General features: G+C 41.0%; 1 protein-coding gene across 1 annotated transcript in view; it reads left to right on the forward strand.

The window, feature by feature from the left end:
* The window catches only part of FAM76B (family with sequence similarity 76 member B), a 40,007-nt gene extending 18,813 nt beyond the window's left edge, over nucleotides 1-21,194 (forward strand). Inside the window, exon 10 of the mRNA XM_068181480.1 lies at nucleotides 20,176-21,194. Coding sequence (XP_068037581.1) covers nucleotides 20,176-20,187 — 12 coding nt within the window. The 3' untranslated portion in view covers nucleotides 20,188-21,194. The remainder of the gene's footprint in view (nucleotides 1-20,175) is intronic.
* The last annotated feature ends 2,324 nt before the right edge of the window (nucleotides 21,195-23,518 follow it).

Raw genomic sequence — 23,518 nt, forward strand, 5'->3', positions numbered from 1 at the left:
AACTCACTGAATATTGTTCCTGAGGCATACAGAAACCATAGCAAAAATCAGATACCATCTTAATCCATTCATAATTCTGTCATAGTTCACATTTTCAGTTGAGTAAACTAGGTGATAGTGTGGGAAAAAAACATAAGCTATTGAGATAATTTTAAAAAGCAGTAAATATGAATTTTATAGTGATTCAGAATGCACTCATAAGCTTGATTCTACTGTCAAGATTGCTATCAGGCTAATAAACATGCTTGATCTTATAAAAGACAAAAAAATGAGTATGCTTTAGAAAACAGAACAAAAACATGCTTTTCATTCTTCTACTATAGTTAGAAACACAGATATTGATATATTATTTACTAAAATAGAATTGAGCTTATAAAACCAGTCATTTTTGTAGTCTAAAAGTGTCTCTGCTTCTTCAGTAGAACATGAAAGAATTGTTTTGGTAGTTGACAGAAAATAATTTATTGAGAGATAAAGTTTTCTCTTTAAATCCATTGGAAATTTCCTCTAGCCTCACTTCTGTTTCTTAAATCTTACTAGCATTGCAACTGTAGTTACATTTTCTGGCCAAAATGTCCATAAATCAATCAATTTTATCTCAATTTCTGTGATGGTTTTTCTTCATTAATACATTCATTGGCTTAGGATTTAAAGACTGTGACTCTGCCCTCAAGGATCAGTGTTTTTAAAGATTCTCCTAGCACTTTTATTCAATTATACCACTTTGTTGCTAATTAGCACCATTGACTTTTCCTCTTTGCAGTAAGATTTGTTCTTCCAGGAGTCAGTAAGTTAGTCACCATATATCTGGGGGCTAAAAAAAAAGGTCCATCAGCTCCTTAATGTAAAGTACATTTCCAGCTGTTTTTCTAGTGCTATTTTTTACCGACAGTAACAATGCCCAGTTTTTGGGTGCTGCCACTAGTGAAAGAGCTATTCTAGCCCACCCTGCAGTGACTCTGTTCTCCAATTCATCCCACACACTGGAATGGCTGAGGTCCAGCCCATGTCCACCTACAGCCATTCTCCAAGAGGCTGGCAGAGGTTGTACACATCGAGCCACCACACGTTACCTCGCAGTGGAGCATAGGTCCTCATGACTGACAGCACTGCACATCCCAGGAAGACTCAGCACACCTCGCTTCAGCAAGGGCTCTCTTTTCTTAAACAAGAGAGAGGCAGTCGGAATTGCTGGGTGCTCATCCTGCCGAGGGTCCTCTCTCCCGGTCCCTTTGAAGGGGTATTAGAAGGTGTGCTGCCAGCCTCACTACAACCATTACTGATGGCCACTACCAAGATGGAAGCCTTGAGAGGGAAAATCTACGAGGCAATGCAGATCCTGGGCCCCTGAGGGGTAGACCACAACTTGCCCAGAGTACACCTTTATTAGCTTGTTTAAGATCAAGCTAAGATGTTTTCAATGACCAGTTCCACCAGAATAAACATCTCTGGCACTTAGGGCTATTCGCACTGCCCATCAGGGGGACAGTCAGTCTGTGCTTCCCATCAAGTCACCAGAGAGCAATTTAGAGTCAAAAAAAAGAGTTTTCATTTTTTTCCTCTGGATGAGCCTATTTTACATCATTGTATATGGATCTTAACTCCCTAACAGAGGAAGTGTGAATGCCCTTAGGGTAACTTTTCCTAAAGAGGCCTCTGTTTGACTTATTTCTTAGGGTTTTGCCACACATGCAAATTCTGATCAGAGTATGCTAATGTATATTACCTCCTGTATCCAAGTGGGAAATGCTTGCTTCTTTTCATTTTCCTAGACTTTCAGATGCAATTGCACTCATTGATGCAATTTTGAAGCTTAAAGGCAGAATTTTATGCCCTGCTGACCCTACAATAATGTTGCTAAACAGACCTTAGAGGGGAAAATAAAGAAAGAAGAAGTGACTAGCTCTAATTTATATAAATTATAGATATAATTTATATAAAACATAATTATGTATAATACACTATAATATCATACAATACAATGTATTGTATAATATTTTTTATTTAGAATATAAATATATTTTCATATCTACATAAAATGCCTTGTTATTTGTCTTTTCTCTTGCCTAATGCAAAGCTGATGGGATCAGTAGCGTGGGTCTTAGTCATGCCTTCTTTCCTTTTATAGACTTATTTTCTCTTAAAAGCAGGGCGTCTCTTTCCATTCAGCCCACCTTGAATCAGTTGGTAGACATCAGTAGGGCTGTTCTTTGGTTTGAAACATAAATGGGTGAAATAGGGAGTGGTTTGTGGTTTGGTTTTGAAGTTGTTGTTTTGGGTTTATTTTGTAAATACCTCTTTTCCAAATACAAACCTGTCATCCAATGCCAGGTCTCTGTTCCTTCACATGCGTGGGAAGGGACTGCAACTTGTTTATTTCTCTGACCTCTCCAACAAACCTCACATTCACGACAGCTCCCACTCACCACTTCCAAAGCAATCCCTTGATAAGCTTCTCCAGGACACCTCCATCTCCAGTTAATGTCAAAATTGGCAAATACTGCGAGGGTTGATATCTCAATGCACCAGCGACTGCTTAGGTAAAGTGACAAATACACATGTATAGTTTATCTAAGAGAATGAACACTCCTCAAATTAACATTTTGCAGTCAGCAGCAGCCCAAAGCAATCTCAGAACTGTAGTATGGTAAAAAATCAATAAGGCAACCCCACAATGGAGGAGAGAATGCAAGCTAACCACGCTGGCACATGTAGTAAAGAGATTTCATTTCCTAAGTGCTCTAAGCAAGGCTGTGTCACAGTTAATTCATACCTTTGTTTTTAATGGGGCTTTTACTGGATGTATCATGCTGTTTCCCACTTGGTCTATTCTCCTTACCTCTCCATACTTTCCATTATTGCATTAACTTGTTTTCAATCTAAGAAACAGAAGTGAGCAACTTTTTGTTGCTGGTCTGCAGCTGCTGAGTGTGATGCTGTGGCTCTAAATAACACAAATTCAGAATCACGGTATTAGCTAGTAGCCAAGCTTGGTACTTTAGAGCATTTCTGCTTTCTGCTCTGTGATACAAAACATCATATGTGTTCTGCAGTAGTAGCATATTTCCAGCCATCTGTAATTGCCTCCTACTTGCATATGCTTAGTCACTGCATACAAACACACACCTTCTGCTGAACTTTAGTAAAACTCATTATGTTTTTAGCCATATGGTATTCTACAAAGACTCTTTTTGACAATACTAGAACCCAGTGGTCCTAAATTACCTCCAAGGAGGCCAGAGGAGATAATTTGAGCAAATCATTATTGTAAGTATTTACTTTCTCTTGTGATCCAGTGACATTTTGACAGAAGTTTTGTTGCCATCACTTTTGCCAAGTAAATGGATACATATTAGTATAAAAAACAACAAATTTATTACTGTTAGACATCACAGGAATACTCTAAACCGACAAAATTTAATAACACTTTTATTCCCCAGTGTTTTTAATATGTCTTAAATGAGCCTTCATGCTATTGGTAAGTTAATACTTACCAAAATCGAAGAGTACTCAAAGGTGTAATTAACCCTTCCCTCATATCACCAGCTGGAACCCAAATCAGTTGTCTGGTGTTATCTTGTCTCTGAGTCTGGGATGGAGCTAAATGACAGGTTGGTGTGCTTTGGGAAACCTATGTCTCCTGAACAGATGGCTTCCTAGGATTCCAATCAACACTTAGAAGTGGGCAGTCTTATCCTGAAGCAGGCATGAAATGGGGATGATGCTAGTCTTCCAACAAAAACTAGTTGTATTTGGGGAGGGAGAACATGTCGTGGAAGGTTGTCTTACTTCCTGCCAAGACAAGACCCCAGAAGAGGAACCAGATACTGATCGCCAAGGTATTTTTTTCCTTAATCACAAATATGTGGAAATCCAAGAGCAGTGAAAAATGTCAGGCTGCAGACCATCTTAAGGATTTAAGAATCTTTTCTCTCTCACATTTTGATAGCATGAAGCTTTTTAAAAGAACATCCTTTTACCCTAAATTACTTTTTTATCATTTCTATATTTTTTTCCAACCTATGCCATTTTATAATAGCTGAACTATTCCTGACATTTCAATCTGTGTTGCTGATAAGCTCTTCCAGTCCTATTCCTATAGGGCTGAGATTGCAGAGGGCTGAGATTGTAGTGCCAGCTACACAATCACAACTGCTGTCCTGGGGTATCCTGAGAGGACATCATGAGATCACTGCTGTGTAATCATGCTCCTCTTTCCTCTGTCTGGCAATAGAATAAATAGCCAGGGCCACAATTGGTTCTGTCAAAGAGTGCAAAGAGGCTTAGTAACCTGATTAAGAATTTATAGTACCTGTTCATGACAAAGAGGAGATCTATTGCTGCTTGCTGTTCCTGTTTGATTTGCATCCTGGCTTTGTGAGAAAGATCCAGCTAGTTGCCAATATCCAAAATGAACTGGCAGACTTCTCCAGGAGAGCACCACGCATCCTTCTAGAGGAAGAACATTATTGCATGCCACATCTTGCAGGCTGAACTCAATTCTATAGAAAAAAATGAATCCCTGTCAGATTACAACCCCTTCACAAGACAGAATTTTAGAAGCTGAAAGATCATCTAGTTCCAGATCCCTGTCATGGGCAGGAAGGGACACCTTTGAGTATACCAGAGTGCTCGAAGCACCATCCATGCTTTATACAACAAAAGGGTTTAACAGGCAGAAGTGTGTGGCCCTGATGCCTGGGGAAAAGCAGCTGTAATTCAGTGACTGGTGAGCCTGGCTGGCTGCACTGGATTGGATCTGGTGCTGGCACAAGAAACCTGGGAGCATCCTGGGCTGGGTGTGTGGGGAAACAAGCTCAACCCCTATCAGTAGTGCAAATCTGGATCTGTTTGTTCTTTTGATGAACTCTCCAACTTTGCTTCAGTCCTCTATCCAGGAAAATAGCTATGCCCTATGAAAATACCCTAAGCAACATTAAATGGTCAAACACAAAATATTGGGAAACACTGAAGGACTTAACTGGATAAATGGAGAATGTTCTAGTTAAGATCTAAATTTTATGTTGGTATTTATATAAAACACTGCAATTATGCTGTGAATTGATTAAAATACAAGCCCTTCAGGAAGAACAAGAGCAAAACATCTTGTCTCTACACTGAGGCTGTAAAAATAATTATTAAGATGAAAAATAATAAATGCCTTTTATAAAGCAACAGTATAATCAGTTGGATAAAATAATGAGCTGTTTTGAGAAATTATCAATGGACAAAGCAATCTTAAGGGAAAAGAGGCATTAATTAACAGAGAAATGAATGCCATGCATGACAGCAGAGGGAGTTTTTGCTTATCCCTCTCTAGGTTTGTATTCATGAATTGCACTTTAGTTTGGCTGTGGATATTAACTTTGTTTTTGCTTTCACATAGTGAGACTAGAAAAGCACAAGGATAAGACAAAGAGAACAGACAAAATTAGAAAAAAGCCCCAGTAACTCCAGATATTTTAGTAAAATACAGGTCCTTATACTTGATAGTTACATGGACTGAGAAGCATAGGAAGGAAAATAAATAGATCTCAGTAAATATCTGACATTAGAAGTAGGAAATCTGATAAAAGAAGCAAATTAGAGAGGCTTTAAAAACATGTCTGAACAGCCTGCTGAATGCTGGTTATTAGACACATACTTAATTTCTTTGTATTAAATCTTCAATATTGCAAATAAGATTTGAGCTTGATACTGCATCACTTTTAGGAGAGATAGATTGCCTTTCTGGTTCCTCTGCCAGTCTTCTTGGGACTTCACCTCTGCTTTTAGTTTCTCATTTACAGATGGAATTCAGATTACTTTTTCCCATGCTCTTTTTGTCTTCCTTGACCATTTAGACTAGAGATGTTCACACTTTTTCATTTTGTCCTTTTCCTTTTGGTTTTCTCCTGTTCATTGTGGAGAGTCAGAGTAGAATGATTATCCCCTCCTCTCCCAGGGTGGTTTGTGGAGGAGATGTTTCCTAACAGCCTCTAGGAGCAGGAAAATAGGTGCAGGCTGAAGGGTCCTATGGAGGCAGGATTATGGCTGTGGGAAGGATCAGTGGTTACAAAGGAGCTGGGGTAGAAAGAAGAGAAGCAGCAGAAGGAATCTTGTGCTTTCCAGCATGTGTCAGTGTCTGGTCTCACTTCTGCCCTTCCCAGTGCCTCCCACCCTGATTTGGTTGACCTGAATGGCTGAGAGACTGGGTTTGATTTTCTTAAAATGCATATTTGGCCCACCTCTGCCTGCTTGTCTAATTATAGCCCTGAATGATTAGAGTTTACTGCAGGGATGACTAACATCATACCCTGGAGTCTATGACAGAGGTAAGATTTGTGTGTATAGAGACCTTTCCTGTTATTATCTGTGTATGTGTAAGTGTTGGTCTTGTATGAAATAGTGGTGGTGTAGTAAGAGTAGTTCTGGAATCTGCTTCATGTCCCAGTGGGTAAGGGCATGCTAACTTCATTCCAAATGAAATGCACTTTCTTTGTGCTAGTCTTCTGTGGTCTTCTTAATTAGCTGGTGTCTATCCTTCCCTTGCCTGTGAGCATTGCACAATAGATCTGCTATCATCCTTGATTTACTGATTCTAAAGCACTGGCATCATTTAAGTTAACACACTGATATATTACAAGGCATAAGCTGTGCACATAAGCTGTGTGCATACGATGTGTACATCTCTAGAAGTAGGTCAACAAGATCAGAAGAAAATGGAGGCATCAACACAACTTTCCTTTAAAGTGTTTATCATCTGCTTTTCTCTATTTCATCATATTTTTCCATTCTTTGCAAAGCAGTTATTTGGCATTTCTTTGTACTTACAAGTGTGCAGAGTTAATTTTGCTTGGGTATTAATGTTTTGAGTCTGTGCTGCCAGTTTACATTACGTGTATCTATGCCAATACCACGAATGGCTCATATTTTCCAGCATTTCAGTGACTACTCTCAGGACACTCTTTTTCCCAGATAGGCCAAGGATTTGCATGTTTCTATTCCTCCTGGGCACTTGAAGCTGTTATGTACAGTCTGGAAAATTGAAGATTATTTTCCTTTCAGAGACTGAGATAAAAGCAAAAATATTTCAAACTTACCAAAGTGTTCATGAAACCTAAAATCATAGAATACCCTGAGTTGGAAGGAGCCCACAAGGATCATCAAGTCCAACACCAGCTTCTGGCCCAGAAGTTTATTTGAAAAATGGCTCTAAATTAACTCAGCGTGCTTTTTCTTGCCCCAAATATTCTATTTCTGCTTCTAGTCATTAGGGTAAGGCACAGGAGGCTAAATTCAGTCCATTGAGAGAAGCCAGTACAAGGCTTTTCCATTATTTATGTCCAACTCAAGTCTTCAAAACAACCTGGCCTTTTCTTCAGAGGCTGATTTTACCCAGCAAGTCACTGTCTTGTCCCACTGTGCAACCATGGGCTGCTCACACAGCCAGGTCCTGTAACAATATTTATAAGCTCTTTCACCTCTAACAAAAGTTTGCTCTCCATGTTTTCCGGGGTGGTTGTCCCCCTACTCCTTTATCTGCACACTGCTGAGTAAGTTGCCTGAGACACTTCAGCGCCTGAGACACTTCGCACACCTGGCAGTTCTGATGGATGGCTTTGGAAGATGGTGGCCCCCCAAGCCTTGTCCAGATGTTGCTGTTTTGCCTGGTGTTACTGCTGTGGCCTCCTAGGCACTTGCAGTTTTGGCAAAGCAAGGTACATGCTTCTTTGACCTTTACATTTTCAAGTGTTCTCTGATTTTTTAAAATTCCATTTGATACAGAGTTCAACTTTCCCGCATATCATGTAATTGTTTGTAATCATGTTCAGGTGCATAGACGTTACAGCTGTTTCTGTTGCAGAACTTTGAGTCATGCATGTGTTTTCCAGTATTCCAGTTTATTGTTCTTTTTTGTTTCCTGCTTTTCTTAAACTTGAAATCTGGTCTTAAATCTTCCAAAAAATCTTTTCATCTCCAAGATAATAGATTTTGTAATTAGTCATTAAATTACCAACATAATGCACTTACTGGAACTGTATGGAAATGATGTTTTGCTACTTGAATGTTTTCCTTGCAGGTATCTGAAAGGCATGCTGATCTCATTTATACTTGCTTAAATTGCTTAAATACAGAAAGACTATGCTGAAAGCACAGGAGACCCTCTCCTCTTAAATTCATGTGTTTAGGATAAGAATCCAAGCCCACCTTGTTTTAACTTTAGTCTTTTTCTTTTTTTTCTCTTTTTTTTTTTTTTTTTTTTTTTTTTTTTTTTGTGTAGAAGAAGTCACTTCCCTGTACAGTGATGATTAATAATGCATTCATCCCAAAACAGAAAATACATTTGAACAAAAGCAGTCCTCGCTCTTGCTATTATGTTTTTTAGAGGTGATAATTTGTTTCAAATTCATTTCTTTCTCATAATGCATGTCTGCCATGGGAGCCATAAAAGAAAGAACTTTGTTACTGCAAAATAGCATGATTACATGATTAGATGCTGATATTTACTGAGTACTTTGTTTGCATATTAAAAAAATGTTGACTTCCACTACAAACCTGCACACCCTGAACTTTGTGTGGAAAATGATGTTTGTTTTCTTGGAAAAGTACATTGTCATTAAAGCCATTTTAGAGCTAATTTCTGTCTTCCTGACAATCCTATCAGAAAGTGTAGAAGAATCTTCCAATCAGTGCCTTATCTCTCTGTTATCTTGAGACTTCAGGTTTCATGAACTACAGTAATTTAAGTGTTTTTAAAAGTCTGTGCCTGTCTTTTATTTGGAAAAACACTTCAAACACTCTTGTGATAATAGCATCACAGGCCAGGCTTATAGGCTAAAGAATCAGTTTTGAACAATAGATAGAAGCACAGTATCCCTGCATATGGAAATGGAGCAAAATGCCTCTTCATATATGTTCACAAAAGGTGTGGAGATGATTATGTTGAATAGGTGAGCTGTGGAAGAGGATGGAGGCAGAGTGCTCTCAACCACTGCTAGTATGACAGCACATTTATGTCAGGCCATGCTTATAGCAAGACAAATCAGAAGGGTTGCATGTAATTAGTTGTTCATTGGTCTTTACTCTTCCACTCTGTGTTGCCTAAACTTCTCCTTCTACCAGAATTGTACTTCTGCTTCATCCATGCCTCTCCTCTTTTTACAGCAACCATCCTTTATAGCTTGCCAGTGGCATCAGCCTTGACATGTCATTTGTCCTCATCTCCCAGAAATCACCTTTGCCTGTTCCCACACTCTTTCTATCCATGTGGCCTCTGCCTGTTTTTCCATGGATGTCCTTCCATGGTTATGGGTTGAGTACAAGGCTGTGGATAGGTCTTGACTAGTAAAATAATTTTATTTTTTATTTAAATGCATGTTTCATTACATCACTAAGACTGTACATTATCTGAAGCAGAGGTAGTTATCATATAATTTCAACTTTGCTTTTCCTTTTGTCAGTCCTACACTTCCTTGTCTGTGGGCCAGACCTCTGGAATCAGTCACTGTGTTATGTGGAGCTCCCAGTTCAGCAAAGTACTTGGCCATATGATTAACTTGGAGCATCTACTTAAGACATATGCTTATGTGCTTTGATGATTGCTTTGCCAATTTCTGTGTCTTGCTGGGAGAAATTGCAACCATAATGTGCCAAGAATTTGACTATTAGACGGTCATTAATGAATATAACCTGGAACATTTGCTTTTCCAAATAAACTTTTGCTATACCTTTTTTTTATTTTTTGCATGGAATTTCATAACAAGGAAATTTAAGTGATTATTAACTGCTGAATTTAGTTATGCCACCTAATAATCATGTGACAGATCCCTATATAATTGCAAAGGAATAAACTGCAGAGAAAGACAATCAAGGATGGAGAAAAAATAAAGTGAGATGACTTTTCCACTTTGATTGACATCACTCCAGCATAGCCAGTGCCAAACCTGTGTAACTGAGGAGAATCCACATAACATTATTTAGAATTTTGGAGTCCAACATGAAAAAACGTGCAGATTTTGTTCCAGCAAAGACATTTAGAATGCAAGTATTTCCATCAGAAAATACTGCAGGAAAAGAGAGAAATTAATTTTATCCACTTGCTTACAGAGAGGAAGAAATTGAGATGAAATTTCCATTTTTTTCTTTGCATGGGTTACCTGTGGGGCTAAGTTGGTGGGAGTGTTGTGCTCTTGATAAAAGGCTGGATCCTCACTCGAGCCCTGCTCCTGCTAAATTCGCATCCACTTGAGAATACTGATGTTGCTTCCTCCCTTTTTCCCATGAACCAACCCACAGAACAAAGCAATGACAAAGAACAGGTACCTAACATTTTCCAGTCCAGACTGGCTGCTACTTGTCACTGTTGTGAGACAAGGGAGAAGTCAGAGTCAGCTGGGCTCTGTGAAGAGCCTCGTGCCATGGCTGTTTCTGGGACCATTCCTCTAGCTCAGACTACGTGTTCCAGTGCCCTGCAGAGGAACATGGATATTTTTGTCTTTCATTGATCTTTGCTCCAACAAACTATGCTCTAAATGAATAGCACAAGTAATATGCTCATTTTAAGATTATGTTCTCCCCCATGCATGGGAAAGAAATCAACAAAAGGGAGGTAGTGCAGTGTCACTGAGAATATTATCCTCCCCAGAATATCAGATGGAAAACGGAATCCCCTGGACATACAAACTAAGGCGAGCAAGTGCAAACTTCAAATTCAGGAAAAAAAAAGGGATTATGTTGTCATGACAGTCCTGAATCCTAGCAAATACTCTTCCATGGTGGTGATTGCCTAGAGCAATGCATGGTGCTGTGAGAGGAGTGTGGAAGTACTGGTAGCACATTTATGGAAGGCAATGCAATGAGTTTCTTGGTGTTATGAGTGCCTGCAGACCCTAGAAAGAATCTGTGGACAAGAAATAAACCACTGGATGTCTAGATTTTATTACTTAGGAAATGTCAATTTTCCCTAAGTGTCTTCAAATTTTATTTTTGTAGAAAATGTGAGGAAATTAGATGCAAAAGGTCTTGAAACAGAGGTGACTAAGCAGCTTTCCATCACAGAAATGGTGAAAAAGTGTGCGAGACTAGATTAAATTGTAAAATTCAGCAAAGGTACAGAATTTAGCATTAAATCTCAGAAAATGTATTTTTTTTTAATTCTCTGGTACAAGAGTGCTAATTCTGAGTGGTCCTCTGAGGTGACATTCAACCTCCTCCATACTGTGTACAGATTTAGGAGTGCTGGGGAGGTCTGTATCAGAAATTGGCATGGTGATTCACTCGAGTTGGAAAACTGTGTTCTTTTCTTTAGGATGCACAGAGCACCCCAATGCTTTATCTCTCTCCAGACCACTGACCCAATACAGACCTTCCCAAAGACATGATGTAGTTCAGTTTCCCAGGGTGGATCAGAAAAAAATTTGAAAGATCTGAAAAACTGAGTATGATAATGAGGGCCGAAGGTAAGATAACCCATCTGCATCCCATGATTGACCTGGTTTGACTCTGGGCATCTGAAGGTTCCCTTACAGGTGCTGCCAGTTATGAAGAAGACTTGCCCTTGTGTATAGCAAGCCCTCCAGAGAATATCTTTTCTCTTCTTAGTTTTCAATATGGCTCTGAGCTCTTTCTGGAAGGCCTGGTCAGGGCACTTGCTAATGCAAAGGGCAAGACCCAGGAAATACTGCAAGATGTCCCTCATTGAGGAGTGGAAAGCTTGAAAGCTCTACGGCTTCAGGGTGTTTGAGACCTTGACGTTTCTGCCTTGCAAGCATCTGGCATGTAGCAGGCGTTTTGGGATATCATGTTTCTTGCAGGCAGCCTGCAAGGCTTGAATCCAAGATGTGAACCCTGAAATCTAACCTAGGTTTCTCAGATGTTGGCTCAATAAATGAGAGAGAAATCAGAACAGCAGGATGAATGTTGGCAGAAACGTGGCTGGGCTGCCTGAAAAGCAGACCGGCCAGCAGGTCAAGGGAGGGGATTCTCCTCCTCTGCTCTGGTGAGTCCCCACCTGGAATGCTGTGTCCAGCTCTGGGGCCCCCACCACAAGAAGGATGTGGACCTGTTACAGTGAATCCAGAGGAGGTCACAGAGTTGATCAGAGGGCTGGAGCACCTCTCCTGTGAGGACAGGATGGGAGAGTATGGTTTGCTCAATCTGGAGAATGGAAGGCTCTGGAGAGGGAAAATCGGGCCCTTTCAGTACTTGAGGGTGGCCTATAATAAAGATGGGGGTCAAGGAGAATATTTTCACTCTTTAACTATGAGACTAGTCTGCAGAAAGAGTAGGGAGCAGGGTTTTCCTTCCCTGCAGATTGATGATACTTGGGTGCTGTGTTTCAGTGCAGGCATTTTTTTTGTATCTCAGAACCCTGGTTTTGCTCATTTACCTAATTCTCCTATATTATGATTTGGGATGAGAAATTTACTTTCACCTCAGATTGTCAGTGACTCGGGGGAGAAGAGCTGCCTTCCTCTATCGTATGAGGTATTGTTTGCTTTGAATAGCTGGCCTGATTTTTATGTAACATACCCCTGCCTTTGGAGGGACACAGCATATTTATACTGCCATTAATTTGTCCTGCTACCTCACTCTGGCCAACAAGACCTGGCCTTTCACTAGGTCTAAAATTTGGTGGCAATGGCTTGTTCCATGGCTTGCAATGTGGCTTGCAGAATGGGAGCACACAGCATCTGTGATTGATGGGTCGATGTGGTCTGGATGTGATTACACCCATGCAAGAGCCATCACAGGGAGCTGAGCTCCATAACAGGCTGCAGGACTGATCCATGCACAGGCTACACAAGAAATTTGTGCTGCTGCCACTTCTCCCTGCACATCTCCATAGCTTCTTCTTGCCCAGGAAAATAGCAGTCTGTCTCTCTATAATACAACGCTCACATTGGAAACCTGAGTGAACAAAAAAAAATTTCCTAGGGGAGAGATTTCTCTGGAAGGTTTCTGACAGAGAAATATGAAGGTAAAACCGCGGAGTCATGCCTTTACTGAAAAATAATCTTAACTGCTGATAGTAGCTGTGTAAACCTACTTAAATTAGAGAACAGTGAAGCATCTTTATTTTTCTCTCTTTCATAACAGAACATTTAGCCCCCTATCATTTCCAAGTGAGTCACTGGAACAGAGCAGCTTTCAAAGGAACCACCAAGAAGTTTGCAGCACGTGAAAGCAGCAAAAAAATGAGATAAGGGTGAGGCATTTCGTGCTCATAACACAGTCAAGCACCTCAGTCCAGTCAGCTCGTGTTCATGTTGTGTTCATGTGGGAGGCTGTAAAACATAGTGTGGTTTTATGGATTGAATGAAACAGAAGGTTTAGAGCTATATATGGGCTCTAAGCCTCTTAGCTCATAACTGTATTTCCTTCAAAAATATTTCTTCTTAGTAGTACACAGTTATTAGCGGGCTTTGTCAAAACATACATTACCAGTCTGCAGAAATTTAAGAAGAAGACTTTGTTAATTTTTACAGTTTGAGTAAATAACTGAATGTGAATAAGTGTGGTGAATACTTCATCCTTGTAATTTTTGTATCAAAATTGTACATCTCCTTAAAACAAATTATCTAATAACTCCAATGAAGATTTATACCACAATGTATAATAAAAAAAATAAATAAATAGAGCTGTTTGCCATGTTTTAGCCTGCAGCTTAGATTTTATAGTTTTACCTTGCCTTTTAAATCCTATAATCTTTACAGCAGGACAAGATTCCTCAGCATGCTTTGAATGCCAACCTGTGTGAGACTAGATCCAAATCTCACTTAGCGTGAGCAACTTCAATAACTTTGGTGTTCTAGGGAAGAGACCCTCACAATAACTTTGGTGTTCTAGGGAAGAGACCCTCACACTAAGACTATGATGGTCAAGCTATTTCACCTTGCATGTTTTCATAGAGATAAGGGCATGATCAGTGACAAGGAATCTTATTTTGGCTAGTGTTGGCAACAGCTCTGTGGGTGCCCTGAGAAAGCCAAAGTCTCAGTGCCTACCTGCCAGAAAGAGCAGGGACTGCAGGAAGTGCTGCAAAGGCTCTGATGAAAGCTGCTAACAGCATCATCCCCCTCTTGATTTCTATGGAAAGCTTAAGTGTATCCTCACCCTGGTTAGGCTGATTGCTGTTTTCTGAAGAATGTCAAGTGAACAGAGTTAAAGAAGCCCTTTGAAATGTCCAAACCAGAGCCTCACCACCATGAAATGAGACAACTACAACAATTATACATCTCATGGTCACCAAAAAGGGTGTCCTGTCTCTTTTTTTAATCTTCTCCCTTGCTTCTGTACCTATAGCATTGAGCGTCACCCTGCAAACAGCCAAATCAGATTGTTGACCCACCTCAAAAAATCCCCTGCTTTTTGTTGGATTAGTTCTTTACCAGTTTCCTGAGCTGGTTTAGCTGACAGAGGATTTGTATGAATGCTCACAAAAAAGAGATGGGACTGTGGGGTTGGAGGCATGAACCTGTGGAGCATATCAATTTGCCTCCAGAGATACAAGGAAAGACTCATGCTTGAAGACTTCTCTTTTTCCAGCTATATTGGTTAGTCTTGATACAAGATGATACCTCTCCCTACAAACTTGTGTGCTTTATCCTTAGACCATCACAACTGCAATATGCATGCTCAATAATGCACACAGTGATCCCTTTAGTCATTAAAGGAAATCCCCAGGAGCTATCCTGGACTGAATAACCTCTGTGAAGCCTTCTGGAAAGGCTAGTTATTACGTGGAGTGGACAATAAAGGGAAATGAGGTTTATGTTTGCTTATCCAAAAGGCCAGGGAGAGTTCATAGATTATTCCTTGCACAGATAAGCTAGATGTAATGTAAACATTCCTCACTGGAAAGTATCTGCTCTTTGTTTTCCTAACTTTAACCATGTGGCTAGCAAAAGCAGAATAAATGAAATAAAAGACAGGCATTTTCATAATAAAAAGCTAGTGTCTTTGAAAACTCATGTTACTGTTCCCTGAAAAAAAATTAAAAATTAGAGTTGTCTTTTCAAATCAGTGCATGAAACATGTACTGATGTGACTGGAAACCTTTCTTGTAAGTGAAAAGTGGTGAGATTTCAAGCCCATCCCTATAGATAGTCTTCATTACACCAGAACAGAGCAATTTGCTCATATTAGTTAAAACACAGCTCAATGTCCTTTATTTGGACAATACTGAAATTATAATGGGCTTTCAATGAAAGTAATAGATATTTGTCCATAGAGGAGCTGGAGAATTGGAGGGAAATGTTCTAATGCTTTCAAATTCTGCTATAGAAAATGCAAAAAATCCCTGATGACTATAAATTAGCATAGCACGTCTCTTAAAAATCTCACCCACTACCCATCTGTATCTCTAGGTTCATAAATATTTGAGAGAAAAAACCTCTCTATTCTCTCTGCCAAAGCTGTTTACAGATTATTTCAAATCAACTTGTGATTAATTCACTGTCTTTCAAATGTGAGTAAACTTAACAATTTATATCACCAAAGTCTCAACTCTCCATAGTCTGTTGTCCAACTCTGCCTGAGTATTTGAGGGCTAACAAGTGTGGGTTTTTACAATTAATCCTCCTTGATAAAACTCTCCACTCCCAAGAATAGAACTTAAATTTCTCTTTTTTCATCAAAAATTGCAGCACGTTGTAGAAGAGTTGGAAAGACAGAGCTGGATGAGGGATAAGAGGACTGGCCCCAGAAGGAAGACCTGGCTGTTGGAGCTGCTGTGATGCCACGATGTAGTGATATTTGTGATAGCTGCTGTTTCTATGGCAATGTGACAGCATGATTTACCGCAGCAACAGGGAGAGCAAAGGCAAAGCTTTTGTTTAACTTCACTGCCATGAGCTATTTGTTGATATTGGGGAGGAGGGAGGGATAAGTCCTATGGCTTCCAGTTAAGCACATTACTAACATGTCTTAAATACAAAGAGAAGTCAGTAAAGGGACCATGGTGTTCAGATCTCCCTTCTGTGCCCCTGGAGCTTGCACGCCCATGCTGACACGGCACTCATTTCCCTACAATCACAGCAGAGCAGACTTGTCTGAGCAGACCACAAAGCCCATCCATCAGCCAGCTCAGGAGAGAGGCTCAGCCCAGGTCACCGAGCAGAGTCAGGGGCAGCTGCTGGTTCAGGCTTCACACTAAGCTGGCTCTCTGGACTGCAGATTAAAGGTCAAACGAGTCACCAGCCCAGGGTGGCTTCTGGAGTATGTCAGCAGAGGAGCATCAAGGAGTGCCAGTGAGCAGGAGGAACAACAAAGTTCTCAGGAAGTCCAATAACAAACTTTTACTTACAAACTTTATAACATTTAGGTAGAACGAGGTTCTTGGCAAATTTTAAAATGGAGCCATTTTGGTTAGAAATGCAACAATATAAAAGCACCAAAAAATGCATTAAGAAAACATATCAGGGAAAATAAAGAAAAGATAAGACTGGAAACTACCCATGGATCTCATAACCAGACTGCATTGGTTGAAATGATGGCCTTGATCCATCAGAGTTCCATGGCCTTTCCCTAGGCAGAAAGACAAAACAAATTCCAGAGCTCCAAGCCCTGGGGGGTACAAGGCCCCTATGCTATCTTGCTTCTTCCAGGCTACCAAGGATGAGAACGACTCTTTGAGATAGATTTTCATGGAAAAAGTACCACTAGTGTGAAGCCTTGATCCATCGGGGATGGGGGAAACCCACAAAACATGAAGTCTGGTGGCTTTTTATTATGTTCAGGCTCAATGGGAATGCCCAGTTACCTCCTCTAGGGAGTTTTACACTGGGTGATGTAATGCTGTGGATCATGGGACACTGCAGGAGTCTTTGACACCTTCTAAGACACCACAGCTGCCTGTTACATGTAATTGAGTCAATTTTGACCCACCAGAAGGGATGAATGCCTTCAGGCTGAACATCCTGGTACTTCTCTGGTGGGGAGTTTTCACAGCTGAGCCACTGGAGTAAGGACTTTGGCATGATAAAAACCACTACCTCACTTCACAAGATTTGCCTCTTCTCAGCCTCTTCCCTTATTTTTTCCAACACCCAGCTGCAGCCTCTGGTGGTGGGTGTGCACCCCTCTGCACCTGCGTGGATTCTTTGCACATTGTTAGCAAACACCCTGCTGATTATTTGAGCCATTAACCATTAACAATCTAGTCTCTCACTGATGCTTTAATAGTTGTTTTTTTTTTTTTTTTTTTTTTTTTCTGTGTAAATAAAATGTATATCATCAATAAATAGCTTTGCTGGAATGACAGAAAGCTAGGGATAATTATAGTGAAGACCTTTCCTCTTTACCTTCCTTTTACCTTGCAATTATGGAAGAGTGTTTATCTATTCTTCTTTTAATCTGCACCAGTTCTTTTTCCCCAAGAATAAGTGGTGTATGCTGCTGGAGTGCATTTGTAAAACAAAATTAGCAAAGAGGACACAGATGTTGCTTTCCATTCTCTTTTTAGCCATACAATTTATAAATAATGTCTCTTTATATTAAGATACACTTTTCTGTCTCATATTGGTTTCAGAGCTGATTCTTTCATGTGTTTTCTCCTTGGAGCAGCCTGTTCTTGCTTAAATATCCCCACAACTGTATTCCATCTGAAAACAATGTTGCTTTCACATTCAGTGTACGTATGTCAAATCCATATGTATATTACTGAACCACTGTGAGGACAGAAGAATTAACAACATTGTGCAGGGTCACAAAAAATGAACAGCACATTTCTCATTACAGTCTACACTGAGTCATCAAGTGTACTTTGGCTTGTGTATAACGAGGTAACACAGGTAGCAGCCCCTAGAGCAAAAGTGCCTTCACTGCTGTGACCTTAGTTTGTTCATGTTAATGGAGAGTCCAAGAGCTGAGGAAGTTGAGTTGTTTTTCACTAACAATTTATTGCAAAGAATTCTCTTCTACTGGAATACATGGTATTCAAAAGCCTTAATGTAGATTTTATAGCACAGAGATTTTAAATATTTTTCTGCCCAAGATCAAAATAAATTATCCATATTTCTGGTATCATCTTTTATAACATGGATATGGCATTCTGACTTCTGTCAAATTTTGTTTTGATTGACTGTGGCTGATCTGCAGGTAAGAAGAGGCATTTAAGGAGAGTGCTTTTTTTCCTCAAAAAAAAAAATCTATAACTATTTCACATTGGCTTTAACTTAATTTACGTGCTCCCACCAAACATATGTTTTAAGACAAATATATTATTTTAAGGCAAATGGTGTTAAGATCATTCCTCTCAGCTTCTGAGTAGACATCAACAGATAACAGCACAACAGTGTGTGCACATGGAGGAGGGGGTGCTAGAGTTGCCCCAAACTGGAAGAAGTTTATCATGAAACTGTGAACAGCTGCTGTTAAGGCTCATTCTGAGCAGAAGAATGCACCTCCTGATGTTTCTGTTCATTCAGGACATTTCTGTGCCACATGGGGTCACATCACGCTGACTGCTTTGCCTATGGGCTGCGTGGCTAATAAGACAGAGCAAGATTTATATTGAGCAGTGAGATGTCTTGAGTCAGCATGTCTTATGCAATAAAAATTATGGACTTGAGTGGCAAAAATTAATTTAGGATACTACAGATTGCCAATAAAAATTTCCTTCAACAGTGACCATCGCACAAAAAAAATGATTGTCCTGCTTGATCATTTGCTTGGTGGTTGTTGTTGTTTTAATCTGGGGTACAGGATAATATTTGGGACTTTGACATGTTATATAGTAGGACTTAAACTGGATTTTTTAGACTTTTGGGAGAATCATATTGCAGTTTGGGTTTCTAGTGAGGGCATCAGCCTATAACAGATCTTAGAGCTGGGAGTCCAGTCTCATGTTTAGGAAACTGAAGAGATTGACTGAGGGTAGGCCAGAGGCAAACAATAATCTTCTTGATGGACCTAGATGGATTTTTCTGTGTTATCAATGTTGAAATTACTGCAACAGAAAAACCAGCAATCATTAATAATTTTGGAGAAAAGTTTAATTTTACCTTTCCACTTGTAAGCAGCATACTTCAGTTGTAAAATTGCAGAAAACACTTTAAAGGAGATCATAACCCAAAAGTACTTTCAACTTCATTTTTTGAAGTAGAAGACTTTTTTCTCTGCACGCCCTATGATTTCTCTCCAAGTTTGGCAAGACAAAGACCCAAAGCAGACATTTTATAACCAACAGCTGCCTCTTCCTAGTCCAGCTGGCAAGCACCTTCACCTCTGCCTTTCTATTTCTTTTTATTGCTGATAGGTTTTGTCTCATTATGTCTCCTGAAAACAATTACAGTATTGTCAAATGGCAGCCCTTCTAGTTTGTGCTGGGGCTGTACTTTGGTGAAAGGTCAAACCATTCCAAATCATCCCCTCTCACATACAGCCTTCCTTTAAAACAGACCTCAAAAATAATCCAATGCAGGCAAGACATTTGCAGCTGACTTATATGAAGGAGCATTCATTACATGTATGTGTGTGTGTGTGTGTGAGTTTACGTAGGTCTCTTCATGAGGAGAGAACAGGAGCTGGAAGAGGTCCAGATGGTGCCTTGTGCATCTTGTCATGGCTTAGTCAGTTCCTTCCCCTGGGTCTTCCTCCTGTCCCTCTTTTAGTTCGTTTCAGTCTCTAAGCCTTATGCTTTCCCAGCTCACTATCATGTGATCTCCTCACTTTCACTGCCAACCTTTGGCTGACATATGCTGTGCCTCAGAATCACCTATCCTTCTACATCAACTCTCTAGGAAGCTGAAATGACTGACTCCCACACAAACATCTGTCTTGCAGCCATCTGGAGACAGGAGAGAGATGGCACCAGCCACAGCTCTCTGAAAGCAATGGATTCGTAGACAAGGGTACTGAAAGCAATGGAACGGCACAGGGCTTGCAAACATTCCATCACAGCACAGCATGAGGTTCTGCTTGCCTTTGTAAAGGCCAGGCATTTGTCACTTGCTTAGAACAGTTTATCAAAGAACCAGCAATTGAGCTTTTTTCATTGCATAGCTCAACCCAATGTCATGGCCAGTCTTTTATTGCCACTTATATGTTTTAGCATTAGGAGTTAGTAACTACAAGGTAGGGTTTTGATACACAGATATTGGACCCAAGAAACCTGTTCAATGTGCAGATTTCTGTCAAGTTTTTTAAGGAGATGTGTCCAGGTCCTTAACATTTTTTCATGTTTTGTTTCAGCAACTGGGATAAAACCTGCAGTCCTACTGAGGCTTCAGCATTGACTTCAAGCAGAGAGGATTTCATTTTCTGTGTGTCTAAACCACAGCTGAACATCTGGAAAATAGGGGACTTTTCATTCTTATTTTGTTTTTAGATCATCAACTATTCAAGGCATTTTCTTACTAACTAATACAACAAAAGCTTGCCCCAGCTCAGTCCACAAGGGAAGAGATTGTTATTAATGCTACTTCTGACAGCCTGGCAAAGAGAACACTTAACATTTTAGGTAATGAAGAGGTGACAACAGGTGGGTATTTCAACTTGCTCGATGCTGAAATTTTCAAAAAGTGTAGAAGAAAAATTCCCTAAATACTCATTTTGTTTAGCGAGTGTATTGGAAGGATAAGAGCAACATCTGACCTGTGTGTGTGGGCATACAGGCATGCACACACATGGACATGTGTGCCTTGGAATCTGTTTGCAGTACCATAATGAAGAAACCTCCTGGAGCTGAGCTCTCCTGAGATCCTCAGGGAAAATACTGACTCTGCCCTTTCCAATCTGCTGAGAAGAAACATTTCATTTTTGAGTCTGACTCAGTGAAAGGGCTGATAGCAGCTGTACTGAAGAGCCTGCCTTTTGAATAAACACTGACTTGCTTATCCAAAAGGCAGTAAAATCACCTTTGGTTTGATGGATTCAGCTGCAATACTGAGTAATGAATTGAAAAATAACATTGCACAGACCTGTCAAGGCACCTCTGCATGATCACACTCAGCATTACACAAGTTGACAGCAGTCTGTGGTGGGAAGTTACCCACTGACAAACTTTTTCAGACCAAGTCAGCTCCTGGCTCATATAATACAAGTTACAATTGTCCCCCTTAATCCTCTCTAAGAGTAGTATATCTGCAAACCATTGGAAGCGCTTCTTGAGCTTTTTCAGCTTTGATCTTCACATTATGACAGCTGTGACCCGGGCTATGTGGAAACTGTGGCTTACAGGGGTGCAGACATGCTCAGCACAGCCCATCTGTCCTGGCTGGGAGATGCTGGTTGAGGTCAGGGACAATGCTGAGCTTGCTGCTGCAGTAGCACCCAGTGTGGGCTGAGGCACTCTAACCACACCATGTGCACAATGGTGGTGCTTCAAACAACACTTGACACTTATTTTTGACTTGCCCTTCTCTCCAGGGTGGTAAATGTGGTAAATGGCTGCCTCTCTCTACAGCCAAAACCAGCAAGCCCAGAAGCAGGACAGCATTTGCACATCTCTCATACACCTACATGAAACACTGCTATGGGTGTGCTGCGGTTCACATATATAGGTGAGCTACTTGCTGCTGCTGTGCTGCAGAATTACATGAGCACAAGGCCCTTCTGGGCTCTGGGCAGTGCTGGGTCCTGCTGGCATGTGCTGAGACAGCTGAGCTGGGGCAGTCCAGCTCAGCGAGGGGCCAATGCTGTCAGGGCTGCCAGAGCATCAGGAGGTTGTGGTTGTGTTTCCACCAGCTGCATGCACCCAGGCACAGACATTGCTGGGCTGTGCCCCGCCGGTTACCATCCCCATCCTTGCTCTGCTCTTCTGGCTGGGTGCTGCGGGACAATGCCATGTTGGGGAGGGCACTACCCTGTCCCTCACCATTGCCCTTGGACCCCGGCTGGCCTGTCCTCTACTGTCAAGGTGCAGTTTTGCTGGAAACACTCTTTTCCTTTTTTGAAACACAGGCCAGTTCCTTATGAGCCTGCCAAGCAGGTGTGGGTGAAAAGCAATGCTGTGCTGTAGACATGACTGCAGCATGCACCCAGGCTCCTGGCAGCATGCCCTGGCATGTGTCCTGACCAGAGGAGCAAAGCAAACAAGGACTTGGAGAAAGGCTTGTGTGCCTGCCTGTGAACTGATCCCCTTTTCCAGCTGCAGAAAAATATGTAAAGACCAGAAAGTTGACTCAATAAAAAAGTATTGCCACTGTCTATAAAACATGCCTTGTCTAGGTCCTTAAACTATCAAGGCTACAACAATATTATCAATAAATGCACCTGTATTTCACTGCATAGACATTTAATAAAAAACCCTTTTTATTTTGTGAGAGTTTCCTCCCTGCAGTGCAAGAAAAGTAATTCAAAACAGACTCAGGAATAATGGGATACAGTCTGTGCAGAAAAGCCAAGGTGACCCTTTATATAATCTTTAAAACCTCAGAAAATTAGACATTTCTTTTCTTGTGAGGACTGAAGCCCCGATGTCCTGATCCCTAATACAGATAACACACATAAGAAGTGTGAGCATGATTTAAATTGATGATGGCACTCCACGTTAGGCTGTGCTGAAACATGCTAGGGCATTGTGCAGTTGTAGTTTATAGAAGCTTATGTGATGATTACTGTCTGTTTTAAACATGCACGGACATGTCAAATGTGTTACAGATGTTACAGAAAGTATCATAGATAGACACAAACCATTGCTGCGTTGCAGCAGGCAGAGGCCCTGTGAGGCCTCCCTGGTGGTCACTCGCCTAAGGTAAGAAATGCCTGGTCGTGATGACTGGACCAAAGCAGCCCCTCTTCCGCATTTGGACCCTCTTTATCTCTCTGTAAGACCATAGATCATATTCACCCTGACCCTGGCCATTGGACAATTTCCAACACCGCTGTACCCTATATCAACCCCCATGTCTGCCCAGTTCAGCAGAAGAGCTGTCACTGGAACCCTTCCCAGGAGCTGCCGATAAAGACACCGCTGTAGAACCTCATGCAGACTTCTCCCTCTCCCTGCATCTGCCGAGGCACTTAGCGAGCAAAGAGCTCAAATCACTTGCAAGCTGAATTCACCAAAGAGCTGAAATCACTTCAAAGCTGCTCGCTAAGATTGCCCACGGCTGGGAGCTGCCTGAAGGACCCGGACAGGATGTGCCTATCAGCCCAGTGCTATTCGGGACACCTACGGCTGCCTGGGGTCAGACCCCAGGACCCCAGGCCGCATTACTGCAGGTAATCTATTGATTCCTTAGTCTGTAAAAAACCACCAGTAGCAGCTCATTAGAAGTGAACATACCATGAAGGGTGACCCAGCTTGCCCTAGGATGAGGATGTCCTCACTACACTTGTATCAGATTAATTCTCTATATCTGTCAGCATATTTCAATGCTTGCTCACCAGTTGTCCTGTTAGCAGGCACATCAACCTTTTGTGCTTACCTACTTGCTTTTGAGGGGGAGGATAATTTTCACTTAGCTTTACTGCAAGGTCTCAAAAATACCCCCACTATCTATGTGCAGTCACACAGAGCTAGTCTGCAGGGCTGTGTGTACAGAACAGAAGGCAGCATGGGGCAGAACCCTCAAGGCACTTCTGGGTAAGG

Source organism: Anomalospiza imberbis, chromosome 2 (assembly GCF_031753505.1).
Source record: "Anomalospiza imberbis isolate Cuckoo-Finch-1a 21T00152 chromosome 2, ASM3175350v1, whole genome shotgun sequence".
NCBI lineage: Eukaryota > Metazoa > Chordata > Aves > Passeriformes > Viduidae > Anomalospiza > Anomalospiza imberbis.